The sequence below is a fragment of the Neophocaena asiaeorientalis genome, unplaced genomic scaffold (genome assembly GCF_003031525.2).
Source record: "Neophocaena asiaeorientalis asiaeorientalis breed wild unplaced genomic scaffold, Neophocaena_asiaeorientalis_V1.1 scaffold714, whole genome shotgun sequence".
In the NCBI taxonomy this organism is placed as follows: Eukaryota; Metazoa; Chordata; class Mammalia; order Artiodactyla; family Phocoenidae; genus Neophocaena; species Neophocaena asiaeorientalis.
This window is the reverse complement of record NW_020175660.1, coordinates 1,362,736-1,387,319: the sequence shown is the minus strand read 5'-3', so window position 1 is coordinate 1,387,319 and position 24,584 is coordinate 1,362,736. Positions and strand designations below refer to the sequence as shown.

General features: G+C 41.5%; 1 protein-coding gene and 1 pseudogene across 1 annotated transcript in view; both read left to right on the top strand.

Moving 5' to 3' along the window:
* The window catches only part of GLUD1 (glutamate dehydrogenase 1), a 41,083-nt gene extending 31,178 nt beyond the window's left edge, over nt 1–9,905 (top strand). Inside the window, exons 9-14 of the mRNA XM_024731425.1 lie at nt 328–465; nt 790–870; nt 2,089–2,212; nt 3,021–3,112; nt 7,575–7,637; nt 8,546–9,905. Coding sequence (XP_024587193.1) covers nt 328–465; nt 790–870; nt 2,089–2,212; nt 3,021–3,112; nt 7,575–7,637; nt 8,546–8,665 — 618 coding nt within the window. The 3' untranslated portion in view covers nt 8,666–9,905. The remainder of the gene's footprint in view (nt 1–327; nt 466–789; nt 871–2,088; nt 2,213–3,020; nt 3,113–7,574; nt 7,638–8,545) is intronic.
* Nucleotides 9,906–13,229: 3,324 nt separating this feature from the next.
* LOC112390467 (60S ribosomal protein L23a pseudogene) lies at nt 13,230–13,756 on the top strand (annotated as a pseudogene).
* The last annotated feature ends 10,828 nt before the right edge of the window (nt 13,757–24,584 follow it).

The window sequence follows — 24,584 nt, the reverse complement described above, 5'->3', positions numbered from 1 at the left end:
GTCTTTTCATGTGCCTCTTGGCCATCTGTCTGTCTTCTTTGGAGAAATGTCTATTTGGATCTTCCACCCATTTTTGGATTGGGTTGTTTGTTTTTTTGATCTTGAGCTGCATGAGCTGCTTGTATATTTTGGAGATTGATCCCTTGTTGGTTGCTTCATTTACAAGTATTTTCTCCCATTCTGTGGGTTGTCTTTTCATTTTGTTTGCTTATTTTTTTTAATGTAACTCAAAGACCTCCTACTAAATGAGTCTTCATATCATAGGCACTAAACATAAACATTTAAACTCTGTTGCAACCATTAATTCTGATTTTCAATCAATTATAGCAACATGGAACAATCCTGGGCTTCCCCAAAGCAAAGATCTATGAAGGGAGCATCTTGGAGGCTGACTGTGACATATTGATCCCTGCTGCCAGTGAGAAGCAGCTGACCAAGTCCAATGCACCCAGAGTCAAAGCCAAGGTGACAGCATGATGGATTCAACCTTACCAATGTGGAGTGACACTGAGAGTCATAGAAAAGCTCTAATGGGTTTCCTCTTTTTTAAAAAAAAGAAAACAGCTTTATTGGGATGTATTGGGTTGGCCAAAATGTTCGTTCGGGTTCGTTACCATCTTATGGAAAAACCCAAATAAACTTTTTGGCCATACAAGTCCCCAAGCATACAATTCAAAGTGGGATTTTGCTTCTCTCCCACAGCACCGTCCCCCACACATCTCTTGAGCTCGGCTGGAGGGGATTTGACGGTGTTATTGGCATTTCTCTATGTTCGTGACTTTCTTGCAGATCATTGCTGAAGGTGCCAATGGACCGACAACTCCAGAAGCTGATAAGATTTTCCTAGAGAGGAACATCATGGTTATTCCAGTAAGTAATCTACGTTTACCAGATTTTATATGTACTTGGAATCATAATTGTCTTTTGCAAGGAACTGAGGGGAGAGGAGGATTGTTAGTTTCCCAAGCCTTAGTAATGAATTCTTCGTCTTTATTTTGTTTTAAAATTTTATTTATTTATTTATCTACATTTATTTATTTCTGGCTGCATCAGGTCTTAGCTGTGGGACGAGGGATCTTTTTGTTGCAGCGCACAGGCTCTTGGCTGTGGCTCGCAAGCTTCTCTCTAGTTGTGGCACGCAGGCTCCAGGGCGTGTGGGCACTGTAGTTGTGGCACGCGGGCTCCAGAGCGTGTGGACTCTGTAGTTTGCTGCACGCAGGCTCTCTAGTTGAGGCGCTCGGGCTCAGTAGTTGTGGTGTGTGGGCTTAGTTGCCTCGCAGCATGTGGGATCTTAGTTCCCTGACTAGGGATCAAACCCACGTGCCCTGCATTGCAGGACAGATTCTCTACCACTGGACCACCAGGGAAGTCCCTTTATTTTGCTTTTAAGAAAATAAAGTAGAAGTGTGGTTAATATAATAAGCCTGTCTTATACTGGACCTGAACATTTTCTTCCAACTTCAGGCTCTTTCTTGAGTATGTACTTAGACTTCTTAAATCCAGTTATATAAATGTATAATGTGCTAGAAGTACTACTCTAACTTGCAAATGTCCCTTGCTGTCTTACTCAGAAAGCTAGTATGAGTAACATGTGCTTAAGTTTTTCAGTGGTTAAGCATGGGGTCTGTACCAAAAGGTCATTGGAAATTAGAAGTTAGTGTGGACTCGTGATGCATTTTGAAGAACTGCTTTTGCTGAAAGCACTTAAATTCAGGTTAACTGAAATAGACTGCCTCTATGTAGTGGGAGAGTGAACACGAATCTTCTGGCAAGACACCCTTGGACCATCCAAACCAGTGGTTAGTGGGCAGGCAATTTTGTCAGATTTTTTTAGGTGGAGAAGAGGCTCTAAAACCTCTGATCAAATACTTGCTGATTAATAAACCAATAAATTATTTTTTTTCCAAAGGGAGAAAGCCTCAGATGTATTGGGAAGGGGGTTTAAGTGTAAAATTTCTGATACTATCTAAGATGTATTTGGGAAGCTTGAAGCTTAATCTGCTTTGATATTAACTATGATGTTAAACAATGAGCTCACGTTCATTGTAAGCTTTTATTAAGACCATCATCTCATTTTTTTGTGTATAGGATCTCTACTTGAATGCTGGAGGAGTGACAGTGTCTTACTTTGAGTGGCTGAAGAATCTAAATCATGTCAGCTATGGCCGTTTGACCTTCAAATATGAAAGGGATTCTAACTACCACTTGCTCAGTAAGCTCTGATTATCCTGTCCTGCAAAAGTAATCTTTTGGGCCATCTAAAAGGTTGGGGAAAGCCTGCATTTAATAAAAGGGCTAATTTCCTTTTTGTTTAGTCTCAGAACAGAAAACTCTTCTGACTCATGAGTCTTAGACCAAAAATATACAATTTCTTTATAGGTATTCACTATATTAACTCTCTGGAATATATTTATATTCCAACGTTTATTCTGCGAGTATGTTCTGGTTCCCAGAACCTAATCTGTAAGTTAATAGTATAAAGAGTATCATTTTAAACCAGGAGCTCCTGTTGATACTCATCCATTTCTGTCTCAGGTTGCTTTTGGTAAAGCCCTATCTATTGTCAAGAATTTTTTGAGTCTTCTGATGAGAATACTGTTTTGTCTTTGACTAGAATAGGCTCCAGAGTTGACACTAGAATTTTCCCTCAAGCTGAAATAAGACCAAGACCTCCAGCTGAGCTTTACTGAGCCTACTCTGAGAATCTGGGTGAAGTGTTCCATCGATTTCCATTCCTTTTTCCCTCAGCATTTTCTTTTTAAAAGAGCCAAGGAAAATCCCTGCTAATGGGTGTTATGGAAACAGAGCAGTGACCTAAATTCACATTTATATAGGAATTTGGCAAAGTGCTTTACTCCTTTTAACTGAGATTTAAGTGAGTAACCCTTTTATGTTATTAGTGTTGAAGGTTTTATGTCATTAGTGTTTGGGGCTGTGGATATAGTTTGAGACTACTTTTGTTTCTACTTCATTTTTTTTCTACTAGCAATATCGTATCTTCATCTCTTGGCTTTTTATAGTGTCTGTTCAAGAGAGTTTGGAAAGGAAATTTGGAAAGCATGGTGGAACTATTCCCATTGTACCCACAGCAGAGTTCCAAGACAGGATATCGGTGAGTGTGCTTGTGGCGGCATCACATACACTGCCTGCTCTCTTCTTTAGGTCAGGCCAGCTGTATTAAATGGGATTAAGGCGTGGTAATCAACATGACAGTTACATGACTTCCTCTTTCCTTACATTCTAAAAATGGAGTAAGAATCTTAGTTTGAAATAACTCATGGTTCTGCTTTTGATACTTTTACAATACAGATGACTCAACAAGTGATTCTAACATAATGGTGAAGAGTTATTGCGTATTTTAACTATTTTAAGCTTTAGAGAAATGGAAAGAATTGAAAAGTAAACATTAGATTGACCTATATAAAAAATTGAAATTACTATATGGACACAAATAAGAGTCAAAGAAAATAGATGAGAAAAACGATTTGTTGTTAATTAGCTATTGACAGGATATATTAATACACATCACAAAGAGAATTTCTTTACCAGTAAGTGGCAGGCGACATGAAAAAAATCAGAGGAAGTCGGCCTAGAAAAAAATGTTTAACCTCGTTGTTAAAGAAATATAAATTAAAATAAGGATTCTTTAATGTATTAAACTAGCATAAACAATTAATGCATTTATACTCACCATGTCTGTTGTGAAGCAGTTGTACCTTTATTCTGATGACAATGCAAAAGACTTATTGAAGAGTTCCTGCCCTTTGACACTTACAATAACATCACCTCTGGGAGTTAATCCTAAGAAAACAACTTTAAAGGAGAGGAAAGAGTCCATGCATGATGTCATTGGAACTGTGTTTGCAGTCATTTTTAAAATTAGGTTTGATTTTACAATCCGTGTGTGTGTGTTTGTGTGCGGGGCAGGGAAATGGCTAAGTGATAATATGTCTTCTTATGAAATATTCAGTCATGGGAAATAATTTAAGACTATATTGCAAAATGGGGAAATGTTAAGGGTTTTGTTTTGAAGGAGAAAAGATGCTTTTGCCACTCTGGGTAACTCTCCTCAAAGAACCTTCCTCTTTCCCAGAACCATGTGTCTTAGTTCTGGTCCCTCCTTCTGGAACACCAAGACCCACTCCCTGCTTGAGTATCACATCTCAGTGGCTTTTCCTGAAAGTCCTCTCTGACTGCCAGCATTTCATCCATCCTTCCATCACAAGTCACTTAGTGCATTTATAGGCCCTGCTGTTGCTGCGGCTTTAAGATGGGATTCTTGCTCCTCCCTGTGGTCGCCCCATGTCACAGCACACGCCTGCCACATAGTCGATCAGACTGAAACGTGGAGAGGGAGTGAAGGACAGCCAGTTGGTTAGGAAGACAGAGCCATGATGCCTTCCATTTTTATCCTTTTTAAAAATAATCTTTGCCCAATGTATCAGTCTTCCAGTTTTCAAATGCTTTCGGTGCTTCTAATTTTAGACTTTCATGCTATTTCTCATCTCTTAGTGACTTACTTATTGCAGGAGTCTTGTAATAAGTGTCAGTTGAAAACCCAGTGTTTTCCCCCAGCTCCTTGCTTTTAGTTTCCCCCTCCCCAGCATCATTGACCTCATCATCTTTTCACTGTCCTTCATCACACCTGTCTTCACTTAAATTCCATTGACCATCATTACAGTAACTCTATGGCCTTGTTTTGCTTCATCACACTCCCTTGTTAACACCTGAACCCTGATGAAATCCAGCTCTCTGCCCCCTCCATTCCTCTGCTGTAGCAGGAGGCCCTGCTGACTCTTCAAACTTAAAGTAGGCTCTCAGCTGCCCAGCAGTTAAACTACTTTTCCCTGTTCCATTCATTCTCTCATTCTCTTGGTTAATTATATCATATTTTCTCCTTTTTTCTCTCCCTGCACTCCAGTTCATGACCTGGTATCTATTCACAGAAAAGTGAAGCAGTCAGGGAACTTCCACATCTACCCAGCTCCTGGTATCTGTACCCTGTCTTGTACTCTTGAGCAACTCTTTGTGCTTCCAACTCAGCCCGAGTCTTGTTCTGGGCGTTGGATGGCCTGTTTTCAGTCTCTCAAATGCGCTGCTCAAGCAAACCTTCCCCTTTCTCTTGCATCATCAGTTTTCCCTCTATTCAGTCATTTCTTAATCCCACTTGCCCTTCCAGGTCTTGCTATTTTTATTTCTCGTATAGCAAACCTCCTTAAGAGTTGTGTATACTCTGTCCCCAGTTCTTCTATACTCAAACCTCCTATTCTGCCCACCACTTCACCAAAACTGTTCTTGTCAAGGTAACCAGTGGTGGCAGCATCGCCAAACCTAGCAGTCATTTTTCAGTCCTCATCTTACTTCACTGGGCACAGGTGATCACTCCCGCTGGAAATATTTCTTAGCTTCCAGGACACCACATCCTCCTGGGTTTCCTCCTGCTTCACTCGCCAGTCCTTCTGCTGATCCTTGTCATCCCTGTACCCTGTTAACAATGGAAGTCCTCAGTCCGTGAACCACTTCTCAGTCTGAATTCAAAATTTTGGTGATCTCACTCAGCCTCATGGTTTTTTATATGCTGTCTCCTCTAACTAGAATATAAACTCCAGGAGAACAGAGAATTTTCATTATTTTGTTTTCTGCTGTGTCTCCAGTACCTAGAAGAGTGCCTGGAACGTAGTAGGTGCTCAGTAAATGTTTGGTGAATGAATGAGTGGGTGAAAGGAATAACAGTATTCCACTTGTAAAGCAAGTTTTCCTGTTCCTAACTTGGTAGAACAAAACAAAGCTTAACCCATATATTTCTCTTTTTCTTTTTTTAAGGTTTTTTTTTAAATTTTAATTTATTTTTTGGCTGTATTGTGTCTTAGTTGCAGCGAGTAGAGGCTACTCTTTGTTGCAGTGCGATGGCTTCTCTTACTGCGGAGCATGGGCTCTAGGTGCACAGGCTTCAGTAGTGGTGGCACATGGGCTCAGTAGTTGTGGCGCATGGGCTTAGTTGCTTCACGGCATGTAGGATCTTCCCAGACCAGGGCTCAAACCTGTGTCCCCTGCATTGGCAGGTGGTTTCTTAACCACTGCACCACCAGGGAAGTTCCATATGTTTCTTTTTTTTTTTTTAATTAATTTATTATTTATCTTTGGCTGCGTTGGGTCTTCATTGCTGCGCGTACGTGCAGGCTTTCTCTAGTTGCAGCAAGCGGGAGCTACTCTTTGTTGTGGTATGCAGGCTTCTCATTGCGGTGGCTTCTCTTGTTGTGGATCACGGGCTTCGGTAGTTGCGGCACACAGGCTCAGTAGTTGTGGCTCGCAGGCTCTAGAGCACAGGCTCAGTTGTGGCGCGTGGGCTTAGTTGCTCCGAGGCATGTGGGATCTTTCCAGACCAGGGCTTGAACCCATGTCCCTTGCATTGGCAGGCAGATTCTTAACCACTGCACCAACCAGGGAAGTCCCCCATATGTTTCTTAATTGATATAAGTGTTACAGAAATATAATTTCTTAGATAAAGTTCAGCATATATAAAAAGTGGCTCACCAACAACAAGTTTTTATTTGGCATATCAGGATGTGTTTGCTAGCTAATATATATCATATTAAGAGTGGTGGTGATCGTTATTTGTCCTAACTTTAGAAAGCAGTCCAAAAAACAAATTAGAGGAACCCATTGAAACAAACTGACTTATAGAGATAATTGGCAAAGGAAAGAAAGGAGCTGATTTGGTGGTCAAAGAAGCTGGGTTATATCCCAGCTCTAAAAATAGCTACCTGGGGACTTCCCTGGTGGTCCAGTGGTAAAGAATCCACCTTCCACTGCAGGGAACATGGATTCGATCACTGGTTGGAGAACTGAGATCCCACATACCACAGGGCAACTAAGCCCGTGGGCCACAACTACTGAGATTGCACACCTCAACTAGAGATCCCATATGCTGCCAACTACAGAGCCCACGTACCACAACTAAGACCAGACACAGCCAAAAATAAAACAAGTAAAATTAAATTTTAAAAAAAGCTACCCGTAACTTTAGCCAACTTCTCTGGTTGTCAGTTTCCTCATCAGAAGAATTAGGGTGGTTAATTATGAGCTGCTAAGATCCCTCCAGCTTTAAAGTTTGTGGCATTGCTGAATATATAGGCAGGATTCTACCCCACAGCTGCTATTGGAGGTAGCTGGATTCTTTTCGGTGCCCTGTGTGGTGTGCTGGGGAGCGGAGATGAATGTACCCTGACGCCGACAGGGTAACATGTTGTTGCGGTCTGCATCTCAGGTGGTTGGTTGACTGGTGCTGAGCACACTACTTGGCCTATGTTTCTTGGTCCCTACTTTCCTGTGGTGTTTTACCATGGTATTAATTTCATGAGTATTTGTTTGCTGTCAGATATAGTGAAAACTAAATTGTGGTTAAAACATGACTACTTAAATAGGTATCAAGATACTATACAGAAATTAAGTATATCTTTCCTGAAAGACAAAAAACAATTCTATCTGGCTGTATATTGAGTTAAGAATCCTTTATGCTCTTATAGGTGAAGCATGTCTTTATGGTTTTGTTAAACTACTCTTTTTCCTAACAGGGTGCCTCTGAGAAAGACATTGTGCACTCTGGCTTAGCTTACACCATGGAGCGCTCTGCGAGGGTATGTACACAGATGCTGTTTGCGTTTCTGGTAGTTACGTGAAGTACAGCTCAACGATGTCATCTCAGCTGCCAGATTGTGTGTGCCGTGACAGAAAATAGCGATGCATTTAAATGTTCCAAAACATGTGCTTTTTCAGTCTTAAATGATGGGCGTTGTTTTTAGGATCTTCCGTATGTTTTCCAGACTTTGGGAAATAATGCCAAGTTAGAAGGAATCGTGTTTAGCTTAGTCAGCCAAACTGGGTTGCAGCTTAGTGCACCGCTCTGTTGCAGCTACAGGAAGCTACCTTATGACATAGAATTCGGTCTATGGGAAAGGTTTTTTGACCACTTGATCCTTATTTCAAAGCCTTAAGCACAGTTCGAGTCCAGTTTTCTTAATTTCTTTTTGAGTTCAGATTCTATCCACTTGGCATCAAGTTGAAATAGCGGAAGCAGATATTAATTTTAATTTTTTGAGATAATTAGCATACCATAAATTCACCCTTTTAAAGTATATAATTTAGCAGCCTTCAAGTATGTTCACGAGGCTATGTAGCCATCACCACTCACTCCAGAACATTTTCATCACCCCATCCTTAGTTCATTTAATTACCACAGTGTATATCAGACTTGCTCCAGATTACAGGATGTCTGAAGGGCACAGAGATAACTCACATCTTAAATTCTAAGGAGCAACATCTTCCTGTCACCTAAACAGTAATTTGTATTAATTCCAGAGAATTAGTCCTGCCTGACTCGAGGTGGTTTCACTGCCTGAGTAGTTTCTCTTTGGCTACCCAAGTCCAGTCCTGAAGTGGTACTAGGGTAACTTGTACCAGGCTGTTACGTGCCTTGTGTGTTCATGGCCTGGCTACTTGAGTCAGGGTTACATCCCATCTCCACATCACATCTCCTTCATTTCAGCAAATCATGCGCACAGCCATGAAGTATAACCTGGGATTGGACCTGAGAACAGCTGCCTATGTCAACGCCATTGAGAAAGTCTTCAAGGTGTACAATGAAGCTGGTGTGACCTTCACATAGACCGGACCAGACTGCAGCTGACTTCACTACCCTCTTCACCTCTTCATCTGCAGACCTATCACAAGTCTACATGTAACCACAGAAATCTCTCTCTCATGACTTAATAGATGGACACCATTCTCAACAAGTCAATCCAAATCAGCCCCTTGAGAAAAAACGGTAGGGGATCATAAATAAGCTAATAAGTGATAGTAGAAATTAGCTATGTCAGAGAGCCACTTGGGCATTTTGCCTTTAAATAAAGTCGTTTCCCTCTGCCTGTGCTGCCTTGTTCCATGGCTGTTTCCCAGCACAGTCAGCTGTAGCCCTGGGAAAAGCACCTTTTGTCCAAGAGCAGTCAGTCACTTGCCACTTCAGCTCTGGACAGATCTATCAGGTGCTTGGACACATTTAAGAAGCAGGTATATGGCATTTTCAGGAGGTAGCATGGTCCTCAAGTGAGTTATTGGTATTTTACATCAGCAAAATAACTCAATTTTATAGGTTACAAACAAAAAAACCTTTCTCTTTATGCATTTTATTCTTTTAGAATAAAATAAGTACATGCTGCTGTAATAAAATTGCCTTTAATCACTTAACAAGCCTAACCTTGACTCAAGCAGTGAATGCCTGTAAACATAATGAAAAAAGCTAGTATTTTTATAACATAAAACAGTATCATTTATAACTTGTCAGTTGCATATTGTCATCCAGCAAAAATAAAAAGCCTGGTAGAGAATTAAGTTATCTTCATACCTGCAAATGATGGAGGCTATTTTTGTTAAGACTGTTGGAATTTACTAACCACGATTATGACATATAGTCCAAAGAATGCAGTAACCTCCTTATCATGTTAATTGTCCTCTTTTGAAGATCTGTTGTGTTGATTAATTGAACAGTAATTCAAGTAGAGTGCCCCAGAAGGAAACCACTTGGGCCCCTCTCTGGAGTCTGGCTGGCGGCCCTGAGCATTGCCGATGGCCCTGACTCTTTGTCCCCATTTAGAGGCCTCATCTTCTGTGCACGGCTTCATTCCCAGTGGGCTGGAAACAACCTGGGGTTGTGTTTGGGAGTTGTTTGGCCAGGGCCTTTGGAACAGTAGTGTCCCAATGAAATACTAGTATTTATGTAAGAATTAGCTTTTCTTTTTTTTTTTTTTTAACAATAATATCCTTTCAGAAATTTCTAACTACTTTGTAACTGCATGACTTAACCTGGTGACAAAAGCAGTTATTAAAAAGACTACCTTTTCCAAAGCTTATGTTTCTTTTCTGTGTTTTTGTATTTGATGTATTTGTCTCTTTTAGTAGATAAAACTATAATTGGGTTTCTGAGATTTTTGAAACCACCACCTATATAACATTTCTTTCCACAATGTTTTGAGCTGCCAAAATTTTTTTTTTTTTTGCGGTACGTGGGCCTCTCACTGCTGTGGCCTCTCCCGTTGCAGAGCACAGGCTCCGGATGCGCAGGCTCAGCAGCCATGGCTCATGGGTCCAGCTGCTCCCGCAGCATGTGGGATCTTCCCGGACCGGGGCACAAACCCACGTCCCCTGCATCGGCAGGCGGACTCTCAACCACTGCACCACCAGGGAAGCCCTTGAGCTGCCAAAATTTTATTCCTTGAATTCTTTTGTGTTTCATTCCATGAAACAATATCAATGGCTATTCTTAGGGAAGATGTTCTATTGCTTAAAGCTGATATACTAACATAATTTATATACCTTTTTATACATAGTACTTTTTAACGAAAGAAGGTTTCATTGATTATGGTCCATTTTTAATAATTTAGCCACGAGATGTAAGAAGACAATACTAACTGTAGTCAACAGATGTAGATTCTAGACGTGATCCCACCAGCTTACACAGCTGCCAGATCTGAAACTAACTTTCAGCTGGACTTTGTGTCTGTTTTGTCCTGATTCTGCCTTTCCATGGTGCTGAGCATCGGGTCAAGGAGTAGACAAACAAGCCCACGGCACCTAGCCTTCCTGAGCACAGTGATATCTACTTGCACTCTAGATGGAACATTAAAATAGGGGAGAGGGACTTCTGATCCCACGCACCACAACTAGAGGTAAGCCCGCATGCCGCAACAAAGAGTCCATGTGCCGCAACAAAAAGACCGGACACAGCCAAATAAATATTTTAAAAAATGAGTAAGATAGGGGGAAAGTGACGTGAAAGCAAGTTCCAGAATATTTGGAACAGTACCAGGTGGGTCAGTAGAGTCTGGTCATGTGAAAGCAGGATGATAAATCTTAGTGTGGCCTTTGGCTAACATATTGGGAGTATTTATAGTGGTGTTTTAAAGACATACATTAATGGGTGTTATTGATATTGTCAGAAAACTGGTATTGTTCATACTAGTTTTATAAAGGCAACACAGCACTAGTGTGTCAACTTTGGTTCCTGGAGTTTTGAGTTAGAAGAAAATTCTGGTCAATTACTCTTGGTCTCACTGAAATGTTCTAATTTATCTGCTTATAAAATTCTTTTTAAAACTTATATATAATACTCTAAAGTTAATTGTTTCTGAAATAGCCACAGATGGCTTTTGTAGCACCTATTTAACTGTTGCCTCAAACCCCTACACCAGAAATGTGTTCTAATTACCCCTTGATAGTTGAAGTTTAGGGAAGTTAAAAAAATCAAGTTTTAAGAAAGCCTGCATCTTAATTCACAAGCTTTAAGTAAATTACCTACTCCCTAAACATCCCTGGCAGGCTTTCTCAGCCCTGCTACGTGTAAGGCCGTCAAAGTATGGCACATGAAGAAAACTACATCTGTGAACCTTGCACAGAAACCTCTGCAAAAGTTTTATTTGTAATATGTGCGTTTTTAATTTTTTTCACAACTCTTACTGGCTTTTTTTTGCTTGTTTTTTTAAATCAAAGCTTACACATAGTGTAGACAGGATTTCTCAACCTCAACACTGTTGACGTTTTGGCCAGGTAATCCTCTGGGGGACAGTCCTGTGCATTGTCAGATATATAGCAGCATCTCTGACCTCTACCCATTAGAGGTCAGCGGCATCCCTGAGTTGTGACAATGTATTCAGATTGCCAAATGTCCTGTCAGGGACAAAGTCACTCCCTATTGAGAATTACCGGTGTTGAGAGCCAAATAGTTCTATAAGGCTTACTGTGAACTATAGTATTATACTGGACTCTTTAACACCTATGAGGCTAGGATTACCCTTATACCAAAGCCACACAAAGACATCACAAGAAAATTACCCTTATACCAAAGCCAAAGACATCACAGGAAAAGAAACTTACACACCAATATCCCTTGTTAACATATATGTAAAATAGTTAAACAACAAGGTCCTACTCTATAGCACAGGGAACTATATTCAATATTCTATAATACCGGTCAGAATAGTTATCGTTAAAAAGTCTACAAATAGGGGCTTCCCTGGTGGTGCAGTGGTTGAGAGTCCGCCTGCCAATGCAGGGGACAGGGGTTCGTGCCCCGGTCTGGGAAGGTCCCACACGCTGCGGAGTGACTGGGCCCGTGAGCCATGGCTGCTGGGCCTGCGCGTCGGGAGCCTATGTTCCACAACAGGAGAGGCCACAACGGTGAGAGGCCCGCAAAAAAAAAAAAAAAGTCTACAAATAATAAAGGTTGGAGAGGGTGTGGAGAAAAGGGAACCCTCTTACACTGTTGGTGGGAATGTAAACTGGTGCAGCCATTATGGAAAACAGTATGGAAGTTCCTCAAAACTAGACTTGCCATATGATCCAGCAATCCCACTCCTGGGCATATATCTGGACAAAACTAATTCAAAAAGATACATCCATCCCTATGTTCATAGCAGCACTACTTACAATAGCCAAGACATGGAAACATCCTAAATGTCCATTGACAGATGAGTGGATAAAGAAGATGTGGTATACAATGGAATATTACTCATAATATTGCCATAATATTGCCATAAAAAGGAATGAAATAATGCCCTTTGCAGCAACATGGATGAACCTAGAGATTATCATACTAAGCAAAGTAAGAAAGACATATACCATATGATGTCACTTACATGTGGAATCTAAAATATGACAAATGAACATATCTACCAAATAGAAACAGAACAGATTTGTAGTTACCAGAGGGGATAGAGGAGGGAAGGATTGGGACTGTGGCATTAGCAGATGCAAACCAGTATGTATAGGATGGATAAACAAGGTCCTACTGTTTAGCACAGGGAACGATATTCATTATCCGGTGGTAAACCATAATGGAAAAGAATATATATATGTGTGTGTGTATATATGTATAACTACGTCACTTTGCTATACAGCAGAAATTAACATTGTAAATCAACTACACTTCAATGGAAAATTTTTCTAAAAGAACACTGCAGGAGAAAAAATATATCCTGTAATAAACCATAATGGAAAAGTATATGTAACTGAAAAGTATATGTATTGCTGTACACCAGAAAATAACACAGCATTGTAAATCAACTATACTTCAATAAAATAAAAATATCCCTTAGTAACACGGACACAAAAATACTAAGAAACCAAGTCCAAGCTCATAAGTATCATACATACATCATGACCAAGAATTTCTCTCAGGAATGCGAGGATGGTTCAACATAAGAAGTCAATCTGAAACCCTTTCCACGAAGGTGGCAGCAAAGGCGGAGAAGGAAGCCCCTGCCCCTCCCAAAGCCAGAGCTAAAGCAAAGGCTTTGAAGGCCAAGAAGCAGTGTTGAAAGGCATCTACCGCCACAAACACTGCCATAAAATAAAAGATCTAGCCATCACTCACATTCCAATGGCCCAGAACACTGCAGCTCAGGGGGCAGCCCAAATATCCTCAGAAGAGTGCCCCTAGGAGAAACAAACTTGACCACTATGCCGTCATCAGCTTCCCCCCTCACCACTGAGTCAGCCGTGAAGAAAATGGAAGACAACACACATGTTCATTGTGGATGTCAAGGCCAACAAGCACCTGATTAAACAGGCTGTGAAGAAGCTCTATGACATTGACATGGCTAAGGTCAACACCTTGATCAGGCCTGATGGAGAGAAGAAGGCATATGTTTAACTGGCTCCTGGCTACAATGCTTTGGATGTTGCCAACAAAATTGGGACCATCTAAACTGAGTCAGCTGGCTAATTCTAAATATAAAAGTTTTCACTATAAAAAATCTAATAAACCCATTAATTGAATAAAGGGGGGAAAAAAAACCACAATCACTGTGGAAAAAGCATTTGACAAAATTCAAGACCCTTTCTAAACATAAAGGACATTTATGAAAAACCCACAGCTAACATCATACTCGCTGAAAATTAGAAAACTTCCACTGAAGAGGAAAAAGATTCTTGCTTTCACCCTATTCTACATTATACTGGAAGTTCTAGCCAGAGTATTTAGGCAAGAAAAAGAAAAGCCATCTGAATTGGAAAGGAAGAGAAACTATTTTGCAGATAACATTATTCTACATATAGAAAATCCCATAGAACACACACACACTCTACTGGAACTAATAAACAAATTAAGCAAAGTTGCAGAGTACAAGACCAACACTCAAAAATAAGTTTTCCTATGCATCAGCAATGCACAATCCGTAAAGGAAACTAAGAAAACAATTCCATTTACAATAATATACAAAAGAAGAAAATATCTGGGAATAAGTTTAAACAAAGAGTTGAAACCCTTATAAAACTACAAAACACTGTTTAAAGAATACCTCAATAAATGGAAAGACCTCCCATGATTATACATTGGAAAACAATATTGTTAAGTTGGAATTACTTCTCAAAGTGATCTATAGGATCAAAATTCCAATGGCCATTTTTGCAAAACAATAGAAAATCTGATTCTGAAATTAATATGAAACTGCAGGGACTTCCCTGGTGGCACAGAGGTTGAGAATCTGCCTGCCAATGGTCCAGGAAGATCCCACATGCCACAGAGCAACTAAGCCTGTGTGCCACAGCTACTGAGCCTGCGCTCTAGAGCCCACAAGCCATAACTACTGAAGCCCACACACCTAGAGCCTGTGCTCCACAACAAGAGAAGCCACCGCAATGAGAAGCACATGCACCACAACGAAGAGTAGCCCCTGCTCGCTGCAACAAAACTGCAAGTGGCTCCAAATAACCAAAACAATATTGGGGAAAAAAAAAAAAAAGCAACAACAAAAAAACTTGGAGTTCTCACACTTACATTTCAAAATGTAATACAAAGCTACAGTAATTTAAACAGTGTGGTACTGACTGACATACAAACATTTGGACCAATGGAATAGAACTGAGAGTCCAGAAACATCTATGGTCAACTGATTTTTAACATTGGTGCCGACACCATGTGTATTAGTTTTCCAAGGCTGCCTTAAAGTACCACAAATTGGATGACTTAAAACCACAGAACTTTACTGTCTCATAGTTTGGGGGGCTATAAATTGTCAGCAGGGCCAGCCATGCTCTCCCTGAAACCTGAAGGGGAGAATTTCTTGCCTTTTCCTAGCTTTTGGTGGTAGCCATCAATCCTTGGCATTCTTTGGCTTGCAGCTGCATTACTCCAATCTCTGCTTCTGTTGTCACATGGCCATCATCCCTCTTATGTGTGTCTCTTATAGGGACAACAGTTAGTTATATTGGATTAAGGGTACACCTTACTCCAGTATGACCTCATCTTAACTAGTTACATCTGCAATAACCGTATTTCCAAATAAGGTCTCTTTTTCAGGTACTGGGGGTTAGGACTTAAACATATCTTTTTGGGGGGGAACTCAATTCAACACATAACACTATCCAATGAGAAAAAGAATAGTCTCTTCAACAAAAGGCATTAGGGCAACTGGATATCTACGTGCAAAGGAACAAAGTTTAACTTCTTCCTCACTGCATATATAAAAATTAACTCAAAATGGATCAAAGACCTAAGTATAAGAGATAAAATTGTAAAACTATTAGAAGAAACCATATTGGTAAATCTTCATGGCCTTGGATTTGGTAAAAACTTCTTATTTTTTTATTTCAGTTGTATTTTCAGTTCTACTTCATTCCTTTTTACAATTTCTAATTATTTATTTGTATTCTCTATTTGATGTTGATCTCATACTTTTAATTCTTTAGATGTGGTTTCTTTTAGCTCTTTGAACATGTTTAAAATAGTTGAAGTCTTTGTCTAGTAAGTCCATCTTCTGAAGTCTTAAGGCACAGTTTCTATCCCTCCCCCCACAATGGGTTATAATTTCTTTCCTTGCATATCTTTCTTTTGTTTTTGCTGAAAACTGGACATGTTAAATAATATAAAGTGGCAACTCTGGAAATCAGATTCCATACTCCTCCCCAGAGATTTGTTGTTGAGTGTTTAGTGACCTTTCTGAACTAATTCTATAGTCTGTTTTCTTTGTTGTGTGTGGCCACTGAGATTTCTCCTCAGTTAGCTTAGTGGTCAGCTAATGATTGGATAGAGATTTCTTCAAGTACCTAGAACCAGTAAGTCTCCTATCTTTGCCAAGACTCTGTCTATGCTGGGCCTCACCTTCAACACTCAGCCAGGCAACTTACATCTTGGCCTTGGTTCTCACTTCCTGCTTGTATAAAGCCTCAGGGTTAGAGATGAGAACTTCAGGCCTTCTCAGGTCTTTACTGAGCTTACACACAAGTGCATGGCCTTTACTGAGCCTCACACGTGTGCATGGCCTTCTAGATTCCCAGCAGTATGTTAGAATTTTCAAAGCCCCTAAGGACGTCTTATTCCCCAGTTTTTCCTTTTAAGATTTTTGGTTAGCCTATTGCCTGCTCACACTGTTATTCACCACCTCACCTCATACTGCCTGCCACCAACTTAAAAATTTACCTCTAAATGTTTTATAGCGAACAGTCCCAGGGAAAAGCCTTTTTGCACTAGGGGAGCTTCTAGTCCATACAAATAAAGACAAGCCTTACAGTGGAGTCTTCCTAGGAGCCACGAGTCAAGTCAAATAATGACATTTCTCTGGGAATAAGGCTTTGAAGAAACACCAACTCTGTTCTAGTCTTTCCAGTAGCTGCCAAGCTGTTGGTTTTCACTGTGATTGTGGGCTGTTGGTGTCCAACATTGTACTGCTCACCGCAGGACAGGCCAATAAACTGAGAGACGAGTTGCTGGGGCAAGCAATAGCAACTTCATTTGGAAAACCAGTAGATCAAGAAGATGGTTGACTCATGCCCCAAGAACCATCTTCTTGCCCAAGTTAGAATTCAGGCTTCTTTAATACTAAAAGGGGAGGGAGTAAGGTCAAACATATCCTGGTTTCCATTAGCCTCCAGAGGGGATGTGTTAATTCCTTCCTCCCTGCAGTCCTGCACAGATGGGCCTGGTCAGGATGTTCCCTGCGAGCTAAACAAAGGTATTTTAGCTTAATGCTCATTACCTGGGAGGCAGAGTTCCCAGAGATGGGCCGTTATGTATAATTTAAGCTCACAGGCAACATCCCTTCAATAATTAGCTTGTAATATAATGCAAAGTTTCTTAGCTATTACAATTCCCCATTGTCAATGTCCATTCCAGTCTTGTGGGAAAAGAGATGAAGACTGCTCTGGCTACTTCCAGAGGCTATGAATATCCCTTAGAATCTTTAGTCCTTTTTTATCTACAACTATTTGAACCTGATAAAACTGCTTAGCACTTTTTGTCTAATTTGTAATTGAACTTGGGGTTTTGGTTCCAGTTCCCAATATAAATACTAAATTCCTGTGCTATTTATTTAGACAAAATTAAACAAATTGGTTGACCCTTCTCCAGCTACAGTGAAATTCCCATCTGCTTCATTTGGATGGGCAGACCTGGTGGGGGCAAAGTCATGAACAAAGATCAGTATAGTGCCCAAAGTTTCAACATAATTGGCAACTGCTGCTGGGTCTTTTTTTTTTTTTAAATAAATTTATTTATTTTTGGCTGTGTTGGGTCTTCATTGCTGCACGCGGGCTTTCTCTAGTTGTGGCGAACGGGGGCTACTCTTCGTCGTGGTGTCTGGGCTTCTCATTGTGGTGGCTTCTCTTGTTGCAGAGCACAGGCTCTAGTCGCCCAGGCTTCAGCAGTTGTGGCACGTGGGCTCAGTAGCTGTGGCACGTGGGCTCAGTAGTTGTGGCTCGTGGGCTCTAGAGCGCAGGCTAAGTAGTTGTGGCACACGGGCGTAGTTGCTCTGCAGCATGTGGGATCTTCACAGACCAGGGCTCGAACCCGTGTCCCCTACATTGGCAGGCGGATTCTTAACCACTGTGCTACCAGGGAAGCCCAACTGCTGGGTCTTTTAGAGCATTTATAGATTCTCGCCTAGGCAGGCATCTGGAACGGCCTACCATACAATATTTCAAAGAGGCTTAATTTTTTTAATTAATTAATTAATTTGGTTGGTTGCACCGGGTCTTAGTTGCAGCTCGCCGGCTCCTTAGTTGTGGCATGCAAACTCTTTAGTTGTGGCACACATATGGGATCTAGTTCCCTGACCAGGGATCAAACCCGGGCCCCCTGCATTGGGAGCGCCACCAGGGAAGTCCCCCAAAGGGGCTCAATTTAAGCCTGCTTCTGGAAGCCATTGATCCGTAGCAGGGCAACTGGAAAGGCCTTATCCCAAGTTAAGTTGGTATTCATTTTCTCAGTTTTTCCTGTTGATTGTGGTCTCCAGGATGAATGTTAGGTCTAATGCCTTAATCCAAGGCCTTAATCAAGGGATAATTTCCTTAAGGAGGGCTTTAACCAATTACAAGATACTGATTTTAAAGACTAATAACTTAAAACTGCCATACACAAAACAAATGGTCCACAAAACATTTTCCTTTCCTGATGAAGGTTTTACCATGCATTGTTATCATTAACCAGTCTTTTACTATTAAACTTAAATGGCCAGTTGAGACAAACAGTTTTTCTGAGACCCTTCTTCCACCACTGATTAAAACTGGGGTGGCCGGGATTGGGGAAAATATTCATTTCACCTTCTAAGCTTTCTGTGCAGACTTGGTGACCTTGCCAGCTCCAGCTGCCTCCTTGTCCACTGCTTTGATGACACCCACAGCAACCATCTTTCTCATGTCACAATCAGCAAAACGGCCCAGAGGAGGAATAGTCAGAGAAGCTCTCAACATACGTGGGCTGGCCAAGAACCGTATCAATGATGGCAGCAGCACCAGATTTCAAGAATTTGGGGCCATCTCCCAGCTTTTTCCCCAGAACGATGGATGATCCATCTTTCCCTTCAGCTTAGCAAACTTGCAAGCAACGTGAGCTGGGCCGCAATCCAGCACAGGTGCATATCCAGCGCTGATCTGGCCCGGGAGGTTCAACATTATTACTTGAACAGGAAAGCCAGCTGCTTCCATTGATGGGTCACAGTCACCAGCCACTATGCACATCTTTGACAGACATGTTCTTGACATTGAAGCGCACATTGTCCCCAGGAAGGGCTTTCCTCAAAGCTTCATGGTGCATTGCAGCAGATTTTACTTCATTGTAACATTGAGTGGAGCAAAGGTGACCACCATGCTAGGTATGAGAACACCAGTCTCCGCTCCACCCACAGGGACAGTACCAATACTTCCAATTTTGTAGACGTCCTGGCGGGGCACACACAAGGAATGCACCGGCTGGTATTTTGACAAGTTAGTCTGTGGGAGAAGTGATCCTCTTGCCTCAGAGGATATATTTTTAGACTAGGTGTCCCAGTGACCCCCCCCCTTTTTTTTTTTTTTTTTTTTTGGCGGTATGCGGGCCTCTCACTGTTGTGGCCTCTCCCGTTGCGGAGCACAGGCTCCGGACGCGCAGGCTCAGCGGCCATGGCTCACGGGCCCAGCCGCTCCGCGGCATGTGGGATCTTCCCGGACCGGGGCACGAACCCGTGTCCCCTGCATCGGCAGGCGGACTCTCGACCACTGCGCCACCAGGGAAGCCCCTCCCAGTGACCCTGTTTAATGGTATTCATATTGGCCATGTGTTTTTGGCCTTCTCTGGGGTGCGGTTAGCACACACTTCTGGTCTCACCTTTCGGAGACCTGTGGGGAAAGAGCTCTGTCTCCTTTCCTGGGGCTTTCATGAGTGCCATCCGTAGGCTTAATGTGTGTTCTGGTGGGACTCTGATGTCAAGCTGTTCTGGTGAGAAACTTCAGGGTGAGGTCTACCAGAAAGTTAATCAACTCATTCCCCACTGTCAATTTTCCCCAGGGCTCCTGTGAGGAATTAGGCGCCTCAAGTCCAAGGGAGCCCCTGGACTGTTCATTCACCAGTGTTTCTCTCTTTCTACCATATGAGAGAGGCTCTCATCTTTTGTTTTTCTGCTTATGTTTTAGCCTAGGGCCACCTGTTTTCCTTCCCCAGTGGTGACTTACTACCAAAAAAGTGGTGTTTTGTTTTGCGTCTTCTTTCTTCTGTTGTTCCTATTGAACACTTTAAAAGCAACATCTACCAGTTGAAAAGGGTTCATTCCAAATGCACCATCTAATCTTTGCAACTTTCTCCCGATATCTGAGGCACTTTGCCCTCACCAAAAGGTCAAATTTACCATTCTAATATTTTCAGGGGCCTCGGGATCTGCATTAGTATGACATCTGTACACCTGATAAATCCTTTCCAAAAATTCAGAGAAATCTTCATTTGTTTTGCTGAATTTCTTGAAAATCTTTTGCTTTGGTTCTCCTTTTCAAAGCCCTGCCAAGATGCACCAATAACTAGTTCTCTAATAAGGGCATTCTTGCCTCACTGCAGTCCCAATCTGGTTCAGCTGAGGGACTTCAGCTGCCAAGTGGACTTCAGGTGTAGAGGATCCTCCCTATTAAGGAGGGTTGCAATCTTTCCAATTAAACAAGCCTGAGAAACCCAGCAGGCAGATCATTTGCATTTAGATTACCTATGAGGTAATGGGGGAAGGGAAATTGCCATCCCCTGGGAGTGGCTCCTGGCCCAAATTGGGTGCCCTGTCGGTTCTTAGACAGTGATACCAGACCACGTACCTGAGCCCCAAAACCTAACGCACGATTTTGTAATTGATCCCTGGAAGGAAGGGAAGTCCTGAGCCCCAGTGCCAGGAATTGGGGCTGGACAGGAATGGAAGGTGCTGGAGGAGTTGGATATATTGGCCAGGCTGGGACAGCTAGCTCAGCTGTAGGAGTTACGGTTTGAAGCAACATATCCTCACTCTCATTCCCTTTTTATTTTCCCTGATGTAATAGCATAAATGCTTACACATAAAGTATTTCATCATTCCTCCCCACTTCTTCACACAATAGCTATAGAGTCATTCAAAAGCCACTGTAAAACCATAAACAGCAATTGACTGTCTCTAACCATGAAAAGGACGCCTTTATGCTTTGGCATCAACAACTGGGATTACAACGCAACTGAAAAGAAACCTGGTTACTGCTGTGACATACAACAATTTATGATAATTACTAAAATTATGACTGATACCATTTACCAGGATATACCAGAATTTTAGGAGTTCCATATAATTTCTAGAATGTGTATATTAGTAACTTTTACCCATATGATACAATCTAAGAAGTTTTATCATCACTTATTTGACAATGCTTCCCACATAATTTAACATATCAAATAAGCCTAATTAGTTTAATATTCCTCTCTCTGAGACAGAGAAAACAAATAATTTGAGGTGTTACAGGGACCCTTGGGAAAACCTCAAAGTTAGCTAGAGGTCAAATGAACTTCATTTAGAATTTGATCTTTGGGAAGTTCATCAAAAATATCAAAAAGTTTTAACCAGTGATAAAAAGATCTCAATGGCAAATACAGATCACTTAAACAAACAATTACCAAAAGCAGTTCAATATTTTAAGAAAACTTTGTCCTCTTAGAAAACCAAATTCAGGTTTTATACCACTTTACCTTTAAAATTTGTTTTCTTGGGCTTCCCTGGTGGCGCAGTGGCTGAGAGTCCGCCTGCCGATGAAGGGGACACGGGTTCGTGCCCGGGTCCGGGAAGATCCCACATGCCATGGAGCGGCTAGGCCCGTGAGCCATGGCCGCTGAGTCTGCGCGTCCGGAGCCTGTTGCTCCACAATGGGAGAGGCCACAACGGTGAGAGGCCCACGTACCGCAAAAAAAAAAAAATTTGTTTTCTTAAATTCAGTCTTATCTTAGCCAATCCCTATCATGCACAAAAAATTCTTTCAGTGTTCCTCCTCCAGAAACCTTCCACAATTTTCTGTATCCATATTAATCGGTCCCTCACTTTTTCCATTCAAAAACAGCCAGCTCTAAAACAAAACCCCCTTTTTCCCTTTAACAAGATGCGTCTTCATTCCTCATACCTTCTTTGCTGAAAACACACATCCTACATCTTGCACACTGAAATGCTCCCTTTATAATTCTTAACTTTAAAACCTTAATCTCTAGTGAAAAATCAAGAATTGTAAAACCGTCAGACCAGCATTTCCTGATTGACAAACTTATGCTTTAGTCTTCCTCTTCCAAGAAGGCAAATGTAGGTAAACTTAGACCTGTCCAGCAATTAATGTTCTAATATTTTATCCTATTTGAAATGACCCAGAGAGTCAATGAATTCTCTTCATTTAACTTAGTTTAGTTTCAAGTTATGAAAATCTAGAGAAACTATTTTAGATAGACCTTCCCCAAACATAATTATTCCTATAGAATTTACCTAAAACTCTTACCTCATATACCTCTATTTTATTTAGTTAAAACCTTTGCCATATTATTATCTTCTCGCTGACAAACTTTGTTAACAAGAATACGTATTGGGACTTCCCTGGTGGTGCAGTGGTTAAGAATCCGCCTGCCAGTGCAGGGGACACGGGTTCGAGCCCTGGTCTGGGAAGATCCCACATGCTGCGGAGCAACTAAGCCCATGTGCCACAACTACTGAGCCTGTGCATTATAGTCCGCGAGCCACAACTACTGAGCCTGTGTGCTGCAACTACTGAAGTCCATGCACCTAGAGCCTGTGCTCCACAACAAGAGAAGCCACCACAATGAGAAGCCCATGCACCTCAACAAAGAGTAGCCCCTGCTCACCACAACTAAAGAAAGCCGGGGCACAGCAACAAAGACCCAGTGCAGCCAATAAATAAATAAATAAATTTATTTAAACAAAAAAAAAAAGGATATAGCAAACTTAGGTACAATAACAGCATTATACTTAATGTTGATGACTCTAAAGATATGTCTGTGGAAATCAAACCAACAAGCTTACGCAAACCTTAATACCAGATATTAGTTCAATACTATTTCCTAGATCACATGAACCCAGAATTCATTCTAGCTAGTTTCTTTTATATTTGAGTATTTACATAAGTGCTTAATTTCCTTTAAGCCAAGTAAATAGAGCTCTTTTGCACATTAATGTTGGCAGTGCTACACATCTGTAACATGTACAAACACACAAACACAGGGACCTCACAGCTCCCATTCCAACATTTCAGCCATGAATCAAGTACAACAATGTAAAACTAACCAGTTACAAAAGAGGTTGGATTCAAATTGGGTTTCTGGCAGATGGGACAAGTCAAGATCACCGGTCTAGATGGCTGAACCCTTGTTACTAATATTTATTTTGCTTCTATTTCTATTTGTAGCTTTTGGTGATTTTAGGAACCAAGTGGAACCTTCCTCTTCTTCCTGAGAATGCCCCACTCTTAGATAAGAACAGACAGTTTTTTGGTTTGGTTTTGTTTGGTTTTTTCTGTTCCTTTCCTCCATTTAACATCAGTAAAAGTTTTAAATATCACAACTGATTTGGCTGTAAATGGAGAAACAGTACCAAACAAAATGAAATGAAAAACCCAAACGACAAACAGAAAATCTTAAATAAACCCTCAAGTTTGGTCTTGGGGTTTTATATATACCAACAACACAGGAGACCATAAACAAAGTACTTAACACAGCAAGGAAAGCAGTACATGGTGCACAGGGTCCCAGGATAACCCTGCCTAAATCCTTTGTGCGGATCCTAACAGGTACTGTGGCCACACATTGTTATGATGAAGTATCATCTTTCTCTCACCCATGGGTTCATAGCTGTAATCAGATCACTTACCCAAAACGAGCCTCAGAGGACTTCAGGGATAATTGAAACATTCTCCATTTTTAAAGACAGAAATTCAAGACAAAACACAAACTGCACTCACAAATGCTAGCATCCACAGGAACAAACGAACCAGTTCACAAATCAGATATAAGTCCGACAACTCCTTCCTCTCTCCAACAGTGCACCCACTCAAATACAAAACACATTGGCTTATTCTGGAGAAAAAGCCCCAAACAGAGGAAAAAGTTCCCGGCTGTACACACCGGAGCAACTTACCCTACTGTATGGAGCTTGTTGGCTCCCAAACGTCGATTTGTTGCTCCAACTGTCAAGCTCTGGGGAAGCTGGTGCCACTTTGGGGAATTTTGAAGGTAAAGATCCTCAGGACAAGCTGTCCCGGCAGCTGCTAGGCAGATGCAAATTCCCCAACCAGGGCTGGCTAGCCACAAGTAGCAAGGCTCCTGGCTGGCTGCGCCAAAATTTGTTAAAGAGTCCAAGCTCGTGCTGCTCACCACACTACAGGCCAAGAAATCAAGAAATGAGTTCCTGGGGCGAGGAATAGTGACTTTATTCAGAAATCCAGCAGACCGAGAAGATGGCGGCCTCACGTCCCAAAGAACCATCTTGCCTGAGTTAAAATTCAGGCTCCTTTTATACTAATAGCGGAGGGAGTAGAGTCAAACGCTTCTGGTTTCGATCAGCCCCTGAGGCGATGTGCTAATTCCTTCCTCCCTGCAGTCCTGCACAGATGGGCCTGGTCAGGATGTTCCCTGTGAGCTAAACAAAGGTATTTTAGCTTAATGCTCATTACCTGGGAGGCAGAGTTCCCTGAGATGGGCCGTTGTGTATCATTTACGCTTACAGGCAACATCCCTTTAGTGATTAGCTTGTAAAAGAATACAAAGGTTCTTCCCTATTACATTGTTTTTTAAGGCTTAC